Here is an 18,772-nt window from a genome sequence, read left to right on the forward strand (position 1 = left end):
CAGCGAGGTGAGAAATGTGACAGCCTCACTGGAGAAATGATGAAATCTAACATCTTAAACAACCTAACCCATGGAGCCCAGGGCAGCCAAGCTGCTTAACAAACTGCAGAGTGATGGCAGAGCCAGAGTTCAGAGGGGTTAAAAAAGGGGTCTGCAGGAAATACTCCATCAGAAACACGGTCATTTCATCTGGGTTGCCAGGAGCAGATATGTCGGGAAGGCTTCAGAAGCTGAAGAAATTTCTGCAGAGGGCAGGAGACTAAAAGGATCAGGAAGTGGAGGCTGGTGCAAGCACACAGCTGTAGATATCTGGGTAGTACTCCCTGGGGTTCAGGGGTGGGAACTGCACACTTCCTATGAAAAAGGAACGTGTGCAGTCAGGGTAGGAGGGAGGTGGACCACAGGACTGTACAGGCCAGTGACCACTTGACTCCTGATTCCCTTCCAAACTTCCCTGGCACCATATTGCAGGTAGTTGTCCAGAAAAATTGAGGTGGATAGGAGCTGGTACTGAAGCATGGAGGCTTTGTGTCAGAACGGGAAGGCAAAGAGCTGTGGTGAGGTGAGAATTAGGCTTCCATTTCCCACAGGTAGCCTGTGGACTACAATGATGAGCTGTCCTTGAGCTGCCCACTGTCAGGGCCCCTGTGAGCTGTTACCCTTCTGTATCCTCCCTCAAGAACACTTCCTTGAACACACATCCAGCAGCCACCCCAAGCATACGGAATGCAAGGTCAGGTCCTACAGTCCATGTGCCTATGCAGAGTAACTGGATGGTCCCCCCCTCCAGCATAGGAGCATGCTCCAGGACTCAGGCCATCCTGAGTTAGGTGGCATTGCTATTGGATCAGGTTAGTCACTGCTACTCCTCAAGTGCATCAAATCTACACATATTGGGGTTGCTACCCTTGCTGGACCCTTCACAGTGTATATATGGATGGGGGCTTCAGAGCCTTGCAGAGGGGTGGAAGAGGTGAAGGGGTGCCCTTCAAATTTTCACTTTCTTCCTGCCTTCAAAGGCTGTGCTGAGCAATTTTAGAAGCAGTTGCTCCAACCTTAGAAAATTTCCTTCTGGGCTATACCGTCAGGGTCATGTATCCTACTTATTATTCTTTTGGATGAGAAAACATGGCATTCTTTTTTTAAATATTTATTTTGTAGTTATAGGTGGGCACAATATCTTTATTTTATATTTATGTGGTGCTGAGGACCGAACCCAGTGCCTCACACATGTTAGGCAAATGCTCTACCTCGGAGCCACAACCCCAGCCCCCAAACAGGCATTCTTAATGAATCCTTTATGGGGCAGAATTAACTCCTCTTCTGACCCTAGATGTCCCATTGGATGGGTAGTTGATAAGAACAGTGGGGAGGGAAAATGTTAGCAAAGGGTAAATGTGGCAACTGCAGGAAGAAGAAAGTTAAGCCTAAGGGATTTCTGCAGCTGGGACAATTGCAGTAATTATTACTTTTGCAGTGCTGGTAGATGGGAGGGGGAGGTGTTGTCCCTGCAAACATTTGATCCTTCTCTTTCCAGAGAAGGCCAGGCATGTGACAGGAGTCCTAAAATAGTCTGGCTGGACCTGTCATTAATTGACCACGTGGCATCCCTCAGCTAGTTTCCTCCTCTTTCAAGGAAAAGGCAAGAATCAGTGTTGACTGTGCTGCAAAGAAGACAAAGTGAGGCACTTTTGGAGGTCCCCATCCCTGACTCTGGTGTTCTTGCTTGATAGGACTCCAGACAAGATGCTGCACTTACTAAAACAACAGCAAAGTTTATTTAAAAGAAAAGGAAAGCTGGCCACAGTGGCACACAACTAAGGCAGGAGGACTGTGAATTCAAGTCCCTATTCAAGTCAGCCAGACAGTATCTTAAAAGAAAAGAAAATATTTACAAAAGACTGGCACTCCTGGTTCAATATCCAGTTAAAAAATAAAAAGGTATAAAAGTGAGGAAAGAGGACACTCTAAAGGGAGGGAATGGGTCCTCTCAGAGGCAAAGATAGTGCATTCCTCCTGTGCTCCAGTTTTATTGGGAGTCCCAGAGAAATGTTCAGAGAGTTCTATTTTTAATTGTTCAGTTTAGGTACCAAGATATCAAACAAACCTGATTAACATTTTAAGTCATTTTTTTTCTGCCAAAGACAAACATTAACAGCATTTTTTTTTTCAACATCTGCACATGGAAATAAAATTCTTGCCCTGCCAACTGAGCTAATTAGTTCATGAGTGTTTCTTTGACTCCTGGGGTGCCTAGAACTCCCAGTATTTCTGGCATATACAACATGGGCACCCCATTGGCTGCTCTGCTGCACACCAGAATCACACAAGGTGTTCATGTTGAGCTCTACAGCAGTGGCAGTCCAATGGCCCAAGGGCCTCTGCTGAATCAGTCAGTGTACCAAGCACTCTTGTTGCCCACCAGAACTGCTTCTTCCTGAAAGGATGATGGTTCTGTCAGGTTACATTCATCACCAGTGTCTGGTGCATCCTCAGGGGCATACTGCACTGGCCATAGAACCTTTCTGAGATCATAGGATAAATGACTAGGGCATAGAGCACTTCTCTATTCCAAATATGCCCTAATTTGATGGAGGAGGTGTCTGGCTATGCCCATCCAATTCATGCACCATGGGAATTTCTGCATGCAGAGAAGACACCACTTCAGTCAGTGCTCCATAATCTAGCCATTCTCCAGGTGCCATTAGGTTTTTTCACCAGCTGTGACTATTCTGCAATCATTGTCTGCCCCCAGTTCTATAGTCACAAAGCCCAGGCTGCCCATGGTCTGTTGGTCTTCCTTCTGAGCTCCTTCTGCGTTCTACCACAGACCACATTGTGGGGGCTGAAAACTCAGTGGGGACAGAAAGCTCCTCTGAGCCCTTTGCTGAAGATGGAGTTGGAACTTGTAGGAAATCTGTTTAATTTCTACACGTGACCCTTCAAGACACAAAGTATCAAGTTTACTTTTCATGGTGTATAGTTCAGTCCCAGCTTAGGCATTACAATATTTTATGTCTTGAAGAATATGTCAAGTCCTAGAATGTAGTGTCCAGTTTTCTCCTTCTTCTTTTGCATCTGGAGGGAGGTTTTACTTCTTTGTTTTATAATGTTAGGCCTTAAACCCACAGACACTCTATCCCTGAGCAGCATCCCCAGCTCTCTTCATGTATTCTTATTGGCTCAGAGAACCATTATCCACATTCCAATTATCCAGCTTCAATGTCAGGTTTGGGATGCTTCTGTATTCTATTGGAGGTCTCTCAGGGAATGGCAGGACCTTGCACCAAAGAAAATTATTTTATAGGGCTTAAGGCCAATCAAATGATTGTCAAGTAATCAGCATCAAGAACTATGAAAATAGGCTAAGGCTATTCTTTTATTGGTGGGTGTAGCTTATATGGTCATTTTTTTTTCCTATGTTGAGGTAGGCTTCCAACTCTCAGCTAGGGTCCACGTTATATCCCACTGTTACTCAGCTTTTCTTGGACATAAGGAAGTTATATGTGCAGAAAGTTTCTCAGATAGCAAAGAAACTGACTAAACTAAAGTAAAACAGAATCCTATGTGAATAATCCCAGCTTTTACGGTTTAATCCAGAAATTGCAAGATTGGGTCTGGTAACATAAAAAGTACAAACAGGAAATATTTAACAGCTTCTTGAAGTCAGCATTTTTTCCTACTTCAATAGAAAAGCAATAGATATGGGTGAATTCTCAATCTAGTGTATCAAGTTTCTGTGTATGATAAATGAGCAGGGAGGGAATCTTGTAGGAGAGTGGCTAGGGAGATGCATGATTTTTACCTTCATCAAGAGGACTTAAGTTTTCAAAGCAGAAAAGAAAAACAGACTGGAAGAAAAGGGATAGGAGAGATGATAAAAAGACAAATAGAAAGGCTGAGAGGGAAGGAAGGAAAGGAAGGAAGGGAAGGAAGGGAGGGAAGGGAAGGAAGGGAGGGAAGGGAAGGAAGGAAGGAAGAGAAGGAAGGAAAGGAAGGGAAGGAAGGGGAGGAGGGGAGGAGGGAAGGAAGGTAGGAAGGAAAAACTCCCTGCACTCTGACTCAGAGCCCTGCAGAGCTTTGCCATTGGAAGGAGATAAGAGTGTGCTTAGCTGCTAGGGAAATACATTCCAATTTAGTACTCTGGGTACTTGTAGCATGTGCAGGAAATCTAGCAGGTGTTCTGGGGTGCTATGATTGGGACTTTCCTTGTCTCCTGCATGAATTCTCTGGTGTTTGGTAAAGGATGAAACATCCTTAAAAGCACTGCTGCATTCTTTACATTTGTAGAGCTTCCCTCCAGTATGAATTTTCTGGTGTTGGGTAAGGTGTGCTCTTTGAGTAAAAGCTTTCCCACATTCTTCACATTTATAGGGTTTCTCTCCTGTATGAATTCTCTGGTGTCGAGTAAGGTGTGCTCTTTGAGTAAAAGCTTTCCCACATTCTTCGCATTTGTAGGGCTTCTCACCTGTATGAATTCTCTGGTGCTGTGTAAGCTTTCGCGTTTGGGTAAATCCTTTTCCACATTCTTCACATTTGTATGGTTTGTCTCCTGTATGAATTCTCTGGTGTCGAGTAAGGTGTGCTCTTTGAGTAAAAGCTTTCCCACATTCTTTACATTTGTAGGGCTTCTCTCCTGTATGAATTCTCTGGTGTTCAGAAAGCTTTTGTGTTTGAGTAAAACCTTTGCCACATTCTTTACATTTGTAGGGCTTCTCTCCCGTATGAATTCTCTGGTGTTGAGTAAGATGTGCTCTGAGAGCAAAACCTTTCCCACACTCTTCACATTTGTAGGGATGCTTTCTAGTATGAACTTTCTGATGTTTAATAAGGTTTGATCTGAAAGTAAAACACTTGCCACATTCTTCACACTTGTAGGGCTTCTCTCCAGTGTGAATTCTCTGGTGTAGAATAAGGTTTGAGCTACGATTAAAACATTTCCCACATTCTTTACATTTGTAGGGCTTCTCTCCAGTATGAATCCTTTGGTGTTCAGTAAGAGTTGAAAAATTTTTAAAAATTTTGTCACAGTCTTTACATTTGTAGGTTTCCTCACTGCTATGCCATCTCAGGTGTTTAGAAAAGGTTGAACAACCCTTAAAGGGTTTGCCACATTCTCTACATTTGTAGGGTTTCCCTCCAGTATGAATTGTGTGGAGATTAACAGGGCATGGTTCTCTATTAAAAGTTTGGCCACATTCTATAAATCGGTAGTGTTGACCACTGCTATGGTATTTAGAAAGGGGTGAGCAACTCCACGCTTGAACACATTCCTTAAATTTGGGGGGCTCCCTTCCAGGATGAGCTCCACTGTATTGAGGAAGGCTAGCCACTGGGTTAGAAGCTCTCTCACATTCCTCACATTTGCAAGGTGCCTCTTGGCCCTGAGTACTTGGATGGGTCATAAGCTTTGAGCATTGAGGAAAGATGTTCCCACATTTATCATCTTTGTAAAGGTTCTGTGCACAATGAGCACACTGATGTTCTCTCATATTGCAACCAGAGCTAAAATTCTTATGTGTCTTGTCACATTTATAATTTTTTTCTCCAATATAAGTACACTGGTAATTGCTTAAGATAGGGACCTCTCTAAAGGTGTTGCTTGCTTTATTACATGTGTTGTTTACTTTCCAGATATCTAAATTTTGAGTAGGCAATAATGAGTGCATAGGTGCCTTCCCAGAATCATTAAAGGTGTATGTTTTGTCACAAGAAAGAATTCTTTTTTTATTGCAGAATAATGGACAGTTTGCAAGGACAGTTTCAAAATGATCCCTTTTAGAAACTTGTCCTTCAGTTATAAATTGAATACTTTTCTGAGCTATTAAATGTTCTTTAGGTCTGTTGACATTAAAATTTTCTTTATGGACAGTCACTACTAATTTGTCTTGTCCTTTATAATATGATTTCTGACCTTCACTCTCACCTACACTGTCACATACTTTCTTTTGTTGGAAATAGTCAAGGTCACAATTTCCATATCTTCTCTTTATAACTTTTTTAAATAAATATTCTATGCCAGGTTCTGATGAAATTTTCTGGGTATGATGAGAGGTCATGCCTGAAATAAATGAAAATAACAGTTATTTTACATATTAGACTAGAAATATGCTTTGTATATATAATATAAAATTATAGCAGTCAGTATATCAGCAGGGTGGCTGAATAGTACACCAAAGGCCATTATTACCCCATAAATACATAACAGTGGAGAGAAAAAATTACTTTGTATGAATTATAAACCACATGAGAGTTCACAGTATCCAAGATGAGCATATCATTAAGGAGAGTGATATAGTAGAGGAAAGGAAAGTATGTTACTTTTATCCACTACAGGTCTTCCTCTTCAAGCATACACCTTTGTACAATTATGAAAAATCCACCAACTTCCTTCTTCTCTATCGATAGCAAAAGGAAATGTGAAACTTAAACATTTCTGACTTTCTTGGGGAAGGTCTGAAAACCACTTGACAGAGAAATGGATTTAAGATATTGGTTTTTGGATGACAACAACACAGATATTCAATAGGAGTAAAGAGCCTATGATCTCCAAGGAGAAATATGGATATATCTTTTTTAATGGGAACAATACACAAACAAACATGCACAAAGCCTATATTAGTATGACTTGGATGAAGTCAACACATGGTGATCAAGACAAATGACTTGCTTTTTAATTTTTTTCAATTCTAAAATTTATTTTTATTATATTGAAATATAGTCAAATTATTTTTCTATTATGATACCCTTTTTATTTGTTCTGATTAGTTATATATGACGATAGAATAATTTTGACACATCATACGTAAGTATGAGTGTAACTTCTCATTCTTTGGGTTGTGCCCAATGTAGAATCACATTTGACATGTAGTAATATATGCACATAGGGTAGTAATGTCTGATGCATTCTACTATCATTCTTACACCATACATTATCACCCTTTTCACTCTCCTCTGCCTAATCTGAAGTACCTCTTTTCTTCTCTAGTTGCCCCTCCTTATTGTGAATTAGCATCTACATATCAGAGAAATATTTGGCATTTGTTTTCTGGGGACTGGCTTACTTTGCTCAACATGATATTCTCCAGCTCCATCCATTTACCAGTAAATGCCATAACTTTGTTCTTCTTTAAGGCTGAGTAATATTCCATTGTGTATATGTACCACATTTTATTTATCCATTCATCTGTTGAAGGGCACTTAACAGGCTTCCATAGTTTAGCTATTGTGAATGATAGACCCAACCTGATCTTTTCTTAAAATTGGGAGCCATCTTGCCACAAAGCCATGAAAAGATAATTTCGGCTTTACTATGAATTACTGCAAATTCTGAACATGCTTGGAATGCCTGCCTGTGCCTTGAACTCACCCATGCCTGGCTCTCTGACCAGATAGCAGCCCTCTCTGAAACTTTAGTGACACCTTATAAATATTGGCCTTCCCTGGCCAGACAATGACCCTCTCTGAGGCTCTAATGGTCCTCATAAATTCTGATGTTGGGGCCAGCAAAAAATGTAAACTACCATTAGTGTGATGCTTGTCAGAGTTCTGTTATCTGTAACCCCCCTTTGTGTAACTTTCTGGGCTATAAAGCTGGGCTGCAGGAAAGCTGGGGGGCTGTCTTGTTCCCGCCGTTTTGGGAGGGAGAGGCAGCCCGGCCGGTGGAAATAATAAGCTTGCTTTAATTTGATTTTAATTGGAGTCAGTGGCCTTTTCTTGTGTCCTGGTCTAACAGTGAGCTGCTATAAACATGAACGTGGCTGTGTCACTGTATGATATCCTCACTAATATGAGGTTGTAAACCTCTATTTGTTTACATGATCCATATGAGTGATGTTTTTTCCATCCTTTCATGTTCATTCTGTGGAATTAATTGGCTAGGAGGTGAGACAGCATACTGTTGGGTCTTGATTTTTAAACCAATCTGCCAGTCTATGTCTTTTGATTGACATTAACATTCAAGGTTATTATTGAGATGTGATGTGTATTCCTTGACATTTTGGTTTATTTCTATTTTTTTCATATGACTTATTTCCTTCTTTGATTGATGATTCTTTTAGTGCATTTCTGTCCTTTGCTCATTTTCATTTTTTTTTTCATTTTATCCTCATGTAATATTTTCTTGAGAATATTCTGTACTGCACACTTTTAAAAAGTTATAGATTCTTTAACTTTTGTTTATCATGGAAGGTTTTTATTTCATCTTCAAATCTGAAACTCAGGTTTAGTGGGACTGGGTTGAGAAGTCAGCTGAAATCCAAACTGTTGTGCCCCTATATATAATTTGATATTTTTCTCTCATGGCCTTTAAAATTTGATCTTTATATTTTATGTTAGTCATAATGTGACTTGGTGTGGGTCTGTTGTAATTTTGTACATTTGGGGTCCTGTAAGCCTCTTGTATTTGATTTTCCATTTCATTCTTTATGTTTAGGAAATTTTCTGATATTATGTCATTGAAAATATTGTGCATTTCTTTAGTTTGTATCTCTGCACCTTCATCTATCCTGATAAATCTTAAATTTGGTCTTTTAATGTTATCCCATAATTCTTGGAAGTTATGCTCATGGTTTCTCATATCTTCTCTGCATGGTTAATTTTCAAGGTGATATAGTTTCTCTTCATCTGTTGGTGGGTACTTTCCATTAATTTTTCCTTGGGTTTTAAAATTCATTTTGAGGATTTCTGCTTGATTTCTTTTCAAAATCTGTTTCTTTATTGAAGTGATCTTTCATCATCTGAAATTTATCTCTGATTTCACTCTTTGCATCACCTTTACATTGTGGATCAGTCCAACTATGTACATTCTAAACTCCTTCTCTGATATTTCTTTTACTGTGTTGTCAATGGATTCTGTTACTGGAGCATGGTGGTTTGTTTGGGGCAATTTGTTCCCTTGTTTTTTTTCATGTTGTTTTTATGTCTTCCCAGTTAGCACTACGGATCTGAGGCAGTACAGTGTCCAGTATCTTGCCTTTAAGGGAGAGAACAATATTAACAGCACCCAATGCAAACCATATGCAGCCTCTTAACAAAATAGCTCCTATTAAGACATCTAGAGTTTTGTCACAATAAGCAGAAATAATGGTTCAATTATTGTTCATAGTATAAACTGTAAGTTTGTAAAAAGGTTTTACAATTTCAACTGGTGGATAAAGAGAGAAATGGTAGGATATGTTTAGGAGGAAGGAAAAGAGAAGTTAGAAGTAAAAATTCATAGAAAGAGTGAAAGAGGTATTAATAGAGGCTATCTGTTAAAAGTAGAAAAGAAAGAAAGATTCCAGGGAGACAGATAAGTGAGAGGAAAAATATATACAGAGTAGAGAGAGAGAGAGAGAAACATAAAAATACAGAAGAAAACTGTAATATACTATTCAGACATCCCAGTCCTCAATAAACTGATTCATAAAAATTCTTGGTTTTAAAAATGGTAGAGAAGTAAAAGGGAAAGAAATAATAATTTAAAAATTTTTCTCAATGAAAAATTGAACAACTGTTTCCCTTGGAGTTCAAGTTTTTTAGCTTTCCTCTCAGCCGATATGTGTGGTAGTCTGGAGATTGATGGTAGCTCTGGTCTGGTGGGTGCTAAACTGGCTGGCTCAGCAAGCTGATAGCAAGATACCCTAATACCCTTTATCAAACTTCTGATCCATTATAGCCAACCTTGTCTATCCCCACATACTTTAGGACTCATGGAGCTGGGGACAGCCTTGCTCTCTCTGGCCTCTCTAACCTGTGATTCCCCTTAGTAAAATACTCCCAGTTTCTGACCTTTCCACAGGATTGCTAACTCAGATTGGACCAAGCAGATCTAGCTGTAAACTCACAGATCTGGGTTTCAGTTTCTTTAGGCTCTGCTGTGTTGCAGACCCATGATCTCAATGTTGTTTTAATTTACACACAAAGATGTGACCATGTGATGCAGCAGTAAGATTGTGGCCACCAGCACATACAGCAAGATCTCAGCTACAACTAAACCTCAAGGCACTTTGATTTGGGTCCTCCAGGCCTGTGTCCCCAGATGTAGGTGGTTGGGACTCAAGATGGCAACAGCAAACTTGCTGGCACCCTGATATCAGACTTCCAGTGGTAGCTGAAATGATACAATGTGGCTGGAGGAGGTAGGAATCAGGGCATGCTTTGGAGCATGTATTGTATCTGCTTTCTGATCACCATATGAGCCATTTCCCTCTGCTCTCCTTTCCTGCCATGATGTTCAGCCTCACCTCAAGATCCAAAGAACTGAGCTGGACTTCTATGGACTAAGACATCTAAAACCATGAGCCCCCAAACAAACCTTTCCTCCTTGAAGTTGTTCTGGTCAGGTCCTTTAGTCACAGCAGCAAAATAGCTGACTAAAACAACCAGTGTCCCGAGAGAGAAGAGGCTGGGTGCAAGGAAACCTGCAGGCACCCTAAGAATGGACCTCCAGGCTTTCACATGGCAGCAGCTATAGCAGCCTTGCTTTTTAAGTTTTGTGATTTTGGTTATTTACTGATTCATTTCATTGACAAATTAAATTTCATTATTTACTAAGTATTGGTATTTTAAAATATAAATACATGATGAAATAACTAAATCTAGGGGCTGGGGCTGGGGCTCAGTGGTAGCGCACTCACCTAGCATGCATGATGCACTGGGTTCGATCCTCAGCACCACATAAAAATAAAAAAAATAAATATTGTGTCCACCTAGAACTAAAAAGTAAATTTAAAAAAAAAGAAAGAAATGACTAAATCTAGCTAATTATCAAATTTATTATTTCATATAATTATCATTTTAGTGCTTAGAAAACATTGCAATTATTCTACTACCATTCATCAAGAATACAATACATTAGTTAGGTGTGGGGGTACAAGTCTGGAATCCCCACAACTTGAGAGGTTGAAGCATGAATATCCTAAATTCAAAGTTACCTTTAGCAACTTAGTAGGGCCATAAGTTAATTAGTGAGATGCTGTTTCAAAATGAAAAACAAAAAAAGGGCTTGGAATGTTGCTCAGTGGTTAATTATTTCTGGTGTTAATACAATATGAATATTTCATATTAAAAAATAAAATAAATGTGCACAAAAACAAAAGTCATATGAAATTTTAAAGATTTACTGGCAAGAAAAAGTCATATAGCAATATACAATTCATTTTTACTGGAATGATGTATCATAAAACACCTTTTCCATAGGATTTGTAAGACAAAAAAAAATCATCATAAACCTTTAATGTGTATGCAATAAAAAAAAAAAAAAAAAAACCTATGCCAGGGCTCGGGTTGCGGCTCAGTGGTAGAGTGCTTGCCGCTTGCCTTGCATGTGTGAGGCACTGTACTGGGTTCTCAGCACCACATATAAGTTAGTGAATAAAATAAAGGCCCATCAACAACAACTATAACAAAAAAATAAATAAAAACTAAAAACATAACTGTGCCATCAATAAAATAGTTTTAAAAGAACATATAAATATACTAAATTTTGTCATAAAATTGAAGTTAATTTATTGCCAGTTTAAAATATAGTATAATTTTTAAAGATTTTTATAAAATCCCAACGTAAATGATAAAACAAATATACGTAGAATGAAGTGAAGTGAAAGAGAGATCAAAGAATTTCACCATAAAAATCAGTGGACCACAAGTTAAAGCAATAAGAAAACAAGATAAAAGAAATAAAAGAAGCAAGGGAAACTTACCAAAAAAACCCCAAAACAAAACAAAACAAAAAAACTATATGCAGTCTACAGGAGACTCTAAATCTACGGATACAATGTGAAGGCAAAAGCAAATAAAAATATTACACAACAATGACCAAAACCTGATGTAGCAATAATTATCATGTACAAAACATACTTTAAAACAAAAACTTAGGAATACATTTTATCCCCAAAGTAATTTTATTGGCAATATAAACAAAAATAAAAAATAAGAAAGAAACGTAATTTTATTGGCAACAGAAAAAAGGAACAGGCATATTTTAATTCATCTCACACTGCCCTAATTTGTGAAATATTGGGAACTGCCATAAAATCATAAATGTAGGTAAAAAAATGAAAGCATTAACTGATTGATGTGAGGAAACCTGCACTTTAACATGAAATTATCTTATAAAATAAAACACAGAGAAGGAAAAAAAAGAAATTTAACTAACAAAATTCTGAATAACCATGGATGTATTATTTTATAAACTCCTATATAACTACAACTTTCAACTATGACTATTTACCCAAAGTAAGCAGCCATTGCAAAGCACTGACATTCATTATATCGCCAAAAAAAAAAAAAAAAAAAAAAGCAGGAAATCCATTATAATATTCAAAGGCGCTCTAATAAGGCAATTTCAATGAATAAATAAATATGTAATAAATAAATATGTATTAGAGAATCTGCTTTATGACACTAATATATTACAATTGCTCCATGTAGAGGTCTCCAGAAACGTGCATGGATTTCTGAGAGACTTCCACCAAATAATAAAAATGCCATCAGATGATGCTGACCTCACAAACAAAAGAGACTGTTTGGGCAATTAATTTGAACATATTGGGACATCAACCCAGGAGAAAGAGGAGACTAAAGAAGTTGAAAGCATGCTAAACACAGAGCATCTAGAACAACAAGAGAGATAAACATAAGCTTCTGGAAAACAATTTCTGTGGCATAATAACTTCTCCACCATCATTTGGAAGTTTGGCTTCCTCCTTGGCTTTTGGATCTCTTACCTGTGTCCTCTGCTTCTTGAATTTCTATCCACTTGGGAATATGGCTCAGGGCTCTCTCCTTTGCTCCAGAGGAGGGTGCCCAAATAGAGCTTAGAGATAATAAGATGTGTTCATTGAATTCTTCCTGTGATTACTGATGCTTAATAGTAGTACTGATGATACCACAAAGGGAAAAAATTATACTTTGACACGTAGGTTAAATCATTGTATATCACTGAATTACTGTAAGTAGCACTAATCTAAAGTGAAGGGTATATATCACCTCAAGAAATGAAGAGATAAAGGACTAAAAGAAATGGAACAAACTGCCCAATCCTTTTTCTTGAAGGCAAAAATCTTAAACTCATTAATGAAAAAAAAGAATCTCCCAAAAGATATTCTGCAAGGGAAGAAAACTATATAATTAGGAATTCTGAAGGGAAGCTCTGCTCACCCAGGAAGACCAGGTTTCTGTAGGTCTCCAGCATCACATCTCTGTATAAATTCTGCTGAGCAGGCTCCAGGCATTCCCATTCCTCTTCAGAGAAATCAATAACCACATCCCCGAATGTCAACAGTTCCTGAAATAAGAATAAGTCAATTAATAGCACATTGACCATTTGATCATTCACAGAGCTTCAAAGCTGACTGAAGATGAAATGAGAGTTAGTAGAACTGCTGTCAAGAAAGTGGGTGATTTTAATTATTCAAGAAAATACATTGTAACAGTGATATTCTCTATTATTTAACACTGACATAAGAGTGTCAATAGCCCCCCACCCCAAGTGAATATACTCCACTTTTATAAAATAAAATGTAAACTTAAGGCATTAACACAAGAATATACATTTTAATTGAGATTTAATATATAATATGAATTGTCTACTTCTCAGACAAGAAAGTTATGGTAAAAAAGGTAATAACATTAAAATATTAAGTATATAACCATAAATCAGAGATTTACTAAAATGCAGACTCTGATTCAGTGGTTACTGGATGGGAACTGGTTTTCTGAATATGTACAGTATTCCAATCTAGTGATATTAGTGCCAGAGCGCCGAGACACTCTTGAATAGCAATTAGGTATCCCACTATAGGAAAAAAAATAATTAATGAATTTGAGTTCAAGTATTTTAAGGGATTTATGTACTTTTATTAGAATACCAATTACCAGCAATAATCCTTTTTAGCTATTTCAAATACATACTTCATGTCTTAATGCAGAAACCCAAAAGATGTGATAGCTGTAGTGGTACTCCTCCTTTATCACATTTGTCAAATATCCAGTAAATGGTAGAGCCTGATTTTTACCCAAGTTTATTTGGCCTGTAACTCAGTAAAAAAAGGAGTATTAAAGTCAAGACAAAATGTGAATGTTAGAAGAAGAATTTTTATAGCATGGCAGTGATTACAAATGAGAAGACTAATGAAAGTATTCAAGAAGAAACATGATCAGATTGATCAAATGATATTTAGGTTTCACGTACACACATACAGAAATGTCAACTTCACACATTAAAAACAATTTTTCATGTAAATTAAAATAAGAAGCATATTCTGCTTTGTAACACATATAAACTAATTTGGGATGGATGCTATTTTAAAAGACACTATTGAGATACAGATAATTAAAGATAGTAAATAAAATAAGAGCTACATTTACTTGGTCTTTTCATTTTTTCCCTGTTGTTGAAATTTTATTTTGAGGTATACTTTGTAATTTTCAGACAACTGGAAAGATATAACTCTTGTCTCATTCACAGAAAATGCAAGGAGGTTATGAGGTTTAGGTCTGTGAGCTGGAGGTAGAATAAAATGAAAGCCTACAAGACCGTGGTCTGCTTCAGGAGCTCCAGTAATAAAGTCAGTACTCTGGTAAACAAAAGGCAGAGGCTATATTCACCCAAAGCAAAACATAAGGAAAAACTACTCAGAAAAAAAGAGTTTCTGGATCAAATATGATTGTTCAAGTAGATTATTTAGAAAAATCCTACCAAGATGCCTACAAACAGAAAAAATTAATTTTATGGAGTTAATTTGGCTGACAGCATTTATACCAAGCAAATGAGGCTAAAACAGTTGTAGAACAAATAGAACAAATTTTAACAAAGTTGCATCAACATAAAAGGTCATATCATCAGTGCTGTAATATCAGTGGCCATCAAAACAAAATGACATAATAAGAATTGTAGTAGACTTTCTTTGGCATTCTAAAGATTGAGTCATTTCTAATCATTCTGTTTGTTCAGGACATACTAATTTCTTAGGGGAAACTAATGTACATTTTACTAACACTGTGTATGTAGAGATGATGGAGCATCCAGATGGAAAGTAAACAAAGCATGGTTCCATTCTTCAGCAACATCTAATGACCCCAAAACATGTCCAATAGGAATCTAGGATACCAAGATTTTCCAATATCCATTTACCAAAAAGAAAATCTTTTCAATCCTGTAGGCATGGCATGGCTTAGACGAAAGTGTAAGAACTGAAGGCTCCTGGTATAGGGGGTATATATGGGCACATATATTTTAAACAGATAATGTTGTTTACCATGAGAAGAGAAGGAATCAAAGTGGCTAAAACATGTTAAACACAAACCTGATTGATAGAAAATTACAGGTGTGCATATTTCAAATATAAGGTAGTTTGGGAGAACAATACAATGCCACACCTGATGTGGACCACTTATCTGGAAACCAACTACATTGTTCTCTTCCTTCTCTAAACTTCCTTCTCAGGAGTGACTGCTTACAATTCAAACCCATAAATGCATGGGTCTCAAGAAACAAAATACATGGGTCTCAAGAAACAAAATACATGGGTCACAAAGACCTTTTATGGTAGCCTCAAGATTAACTTAACTACAAGTCACAGAGCTCAGATCTCTATGTTTCCCAATTTTATTCATTTAGTTTTAGATGAGAAAGGACCCATTACTTAATGGGTAAAGGTATTCACACTCAGTAGGATTTTGTTTTGTACCAGTGGTTGCTGGGATCCAGGGGATATATACAGATTTACCAGTAACAACATTCATAGTTGTAATAAAATTCATTTTACATTTAGTCATTTTTACTTTTTATTTTAAAACACATTCTCCCTAAGCTTCCACGTTTGATCTCCAAATGTTATCTTTTTTTGCATTAGCCTCCTGAGAAGATGGCATCTTAGACATGCACTACCCACCATGCCTGGCAAAACTCAGTGTTTATGTCTACAGGAGGCAACAAATGTGTAAAGCACTTATATTTCATTCCTCAAGAGGGAAAAACAAAAGCATCCATCTTTTTCAGAAAATAAAAGTAAAATTTTGTTGCTATCTTCATGATAACAAATAATGTGCTAAAAAGTAAATCATATAAATGATTCTAGGATTTGCCAAAACTTATATCACATGATTTAGTATTAAGCTCAAAAACCCAGATCAATGACTTATTGACAGTCACAGGCTTTCATGGATAAGAAGCTGATAACTTGGTAAATTTGAAATTCAACTATGTTGCTGCCCCTCAATTTTTTAAAACTGTATTCATTTTTTTTTCTGCAGCCACAATGGGAGAGATATTTTCCCTATTTACTATTTCTGGTAGAATTTCCAAAGCTAAACCCTGGAATTTCACTTGAAATCACTCCCAAAATACAGAGCCATGGAAAAAACCCAAAGAAGACTCTGAAGAAGAAAGGTAAAAAAACATTTAAATACAGTAATGTAAGGCTGACTTCCTTTACTAAAATCCTACTCTGTCCTATACCTTTGGAGACAAGGACCAAGCTCTCATTATCAAATTTGGTTGTATGAAGAAAACCAACAGTGACCTGTTCAAGCATTCTTAGGTAGGTCTGGCACTGTGAGTAACCCCACATCCACACTGAGGATACAAGGTGGCTGATCATCTCATTGACAGTTGAGTGTGGAGAATTAAGAGACAGGTAAGTTTGTCTCAGGTTGTCCTGGAGGAGCTGTTTTTTTAAATAAAGAGAGGGTCTGAGCGGCCTTCCCAGAAGCTGCCAAGGCTCCTTGGTTTCTGGGATCTCTTGATTCTCTCCCTGAATGTTGTGGGTTGCTCCACCTTGGGTCTACTATAGAAAAAAGGAAACTAAATGCAGTAAAGTGATGCCAAATTGGACATCCAACAAGCTCCCCAAGTGTGCACACTGAGACCCTTGATTCCACACATCTGGCCCCCTATGGGGGAAAAATCCTGATCCCTGGGGACATCTATGGGATCATTGGTGTCAGAGTTGTGCTTCAATGAGAGTAGGAAACTTAGGAGATTTTCCCCCTGTCAGCTCTGTTTTAAAGGCTCCCTTCTGTTGGTCCTGGTTTGGGGATCTCTTCTGGTTGTCTCCATGCTTTTGATTGAATGTTGCTGGCCCTATAAGACATGGGCAATGCTGCATTGATCTCACCTGCAGACTCTTGAGAAAAATCCTGTCTGAGAGGGCCAAAACTAGGTATAAGCCTGTCCAAAAATAGCTGATGTTTTACTGTAACCATCAGATCACTGAATGACTTTCTTAATTATTATGATCTTGCTATTGGAATTGGTCTGTCAGAGATAGGTAAATAGAAGAAATAATATAAGTGCAGGTATTCACGCAGTTGCATGAGGAGTCTGAGTGGCCTGAAACAAGATGGTGGTGTAGAAAGGCACTGCCTCTGGTGTGCAAGGATAGCAAGACACCAGAAAACAAAAGTGTGCCCAGCACTGTTTCTCAGCCCAGTCCCAGGCAGCTGCAGATCAACCCACTGTGGGTCAGAAAAACCAGCCCTATGTCAGAAGAAAAATCCCAGATAAGCTTCTGGGGTTTAGAGAAGTAAGTGAAGAGGATGTGGCCTATGCCATGTCTTCAGCCTCCTTTGCCTAAGCTGGGAAAAGATACATACACACACAAAAAAAGACATGGCAGGGGGTGTTGTAACCACTAAATAATGACTTGGGGACAAGGGATGGTCTCTCCTTTGGGATTTCAAGGACAACTCATTTGCTCAGAAGACACTCATCCCCAAGGCAAAGCCATTTTCCCTATGACAGTACCCCATCACCCTAAATGAAGATGGACAGCATAAGCAATGGCACAAAGAAGAAAAAAAAACAGGTCTGGATAAAAGTAAATGGCTAGAGGGAATAAAAACAAAACAAAACAAACAAACAAAAAAAAACCGTGACCTTTTGGGCCCTGGACTAGCCAGGCTCTAGTGAAGCAGCAGGGCTTATGCCCATATAGATATAAGGCCAGCTTAGATGAAGAGAGGCAAAGCCTCCAGTGCAAACTCCCCCAACTTTTGTGTCATAATCCTCTTCCCTAGTGCCTGAAAGTACATGGCTCTGAATGAAGTCCAGACTTTTGTACACAGACCTCAGCATATACAATGGCCCCCTCAAGTCCCCATTTATGAAGGCATCTGCTTCTTGGTCCTGCTGGTTTCTGCAGAAGGAAGTCCCTAAAAATATCTGTTTGGACTAGCTGTTGTTGTGCATGCTTGTAATCCCAGCAACTTGTGGGGCTGAGGCAAAAGGATTAGAAGTTTGAGCCAGCTTCAGCAAATTAGGGAGGCCACAGAAAACTTAGAGAGGCTCTAAACAACTTAGGGAGATCCTGTATCACAATAAAGCATAAAATTAGTATATATGGCTGAGTGTTTAAGGGACCCTGGATTTAATCCCTGGTACAGTACAGTCAATGTGACCTTCATTGGACAGAGTACCCTGTACATAGGAAAGAAGCTCTGATGGGTAGAAGGGGAAAACTGACACACTCCCCTCAAAGCTAATTGATAATTTCTTTAAGGTAATGCCTGGTCAGGACAACCCATTTTTCTGTGTTCTTCATCAAGCTGTGGTGGTGCTCATACAGAAGTATGGGTGCCAGCTGAATGTTGGGAGGGTAGGGAGATTCAAAACCACCTTATCAGACAGTCCAAATGTCAATCTCAAAAAAACCCATGACACTTTAAATCAACAAACCCTGTTGCCAGCAGATGTAATGAACATGACTCCTCAGAAAGCTTGGAGACTCTTCACAAGTGCTTTTATCTTCAGTAGCCTATCATTGAGCCAGACTGGGCCCCTTCACTG

General features: G+C 38.4%; 1 protein-coding gene across 4 annotated transcripts in view; it reads right to left on the minus strand.

Moving 5' to 3' along the window:
* Positions 1-18,772, minus strand: part of LOC114103236 (zinc finger protein 519-like) — a 56,276-nt gene that overhangs the window by 18,327 nt on the left and 19,177 nt on the right. For 2 of the 4 annotated variants that reach the window (XM_071601781.1, XM_071601782.1), the window contains exon 2: positions 13,144-13,270. In XM_071601781.1, coding sequence (XP_071457882.1) covers positions 13,144-13,270 — 127 coding nt within the window. Of the gene's footprint in view, positions 1-1,750; positions 6,062-10,619; positions 10,700-13,143; positions 13,271-18,772 lie in introns of those variants that run through there. The other 2 variants (XM_027948862.2, XM_027948863.2) reach the window with 2 other exon arrangements.

Source organism: Marmota flaviventris, chromosome 14 (genome assembly GCF_047511675.1).
Source record: "Marmota flaviventris isolate mMarFla1 chromosome 14, mMarFla1.hap1, whole genome shotgun sequence".
NCBI lineage: Eukaryota > Metazoa > Chordata > Mammalia > Rodentia > Sciuridae > Marmota > Marmota flaviventris.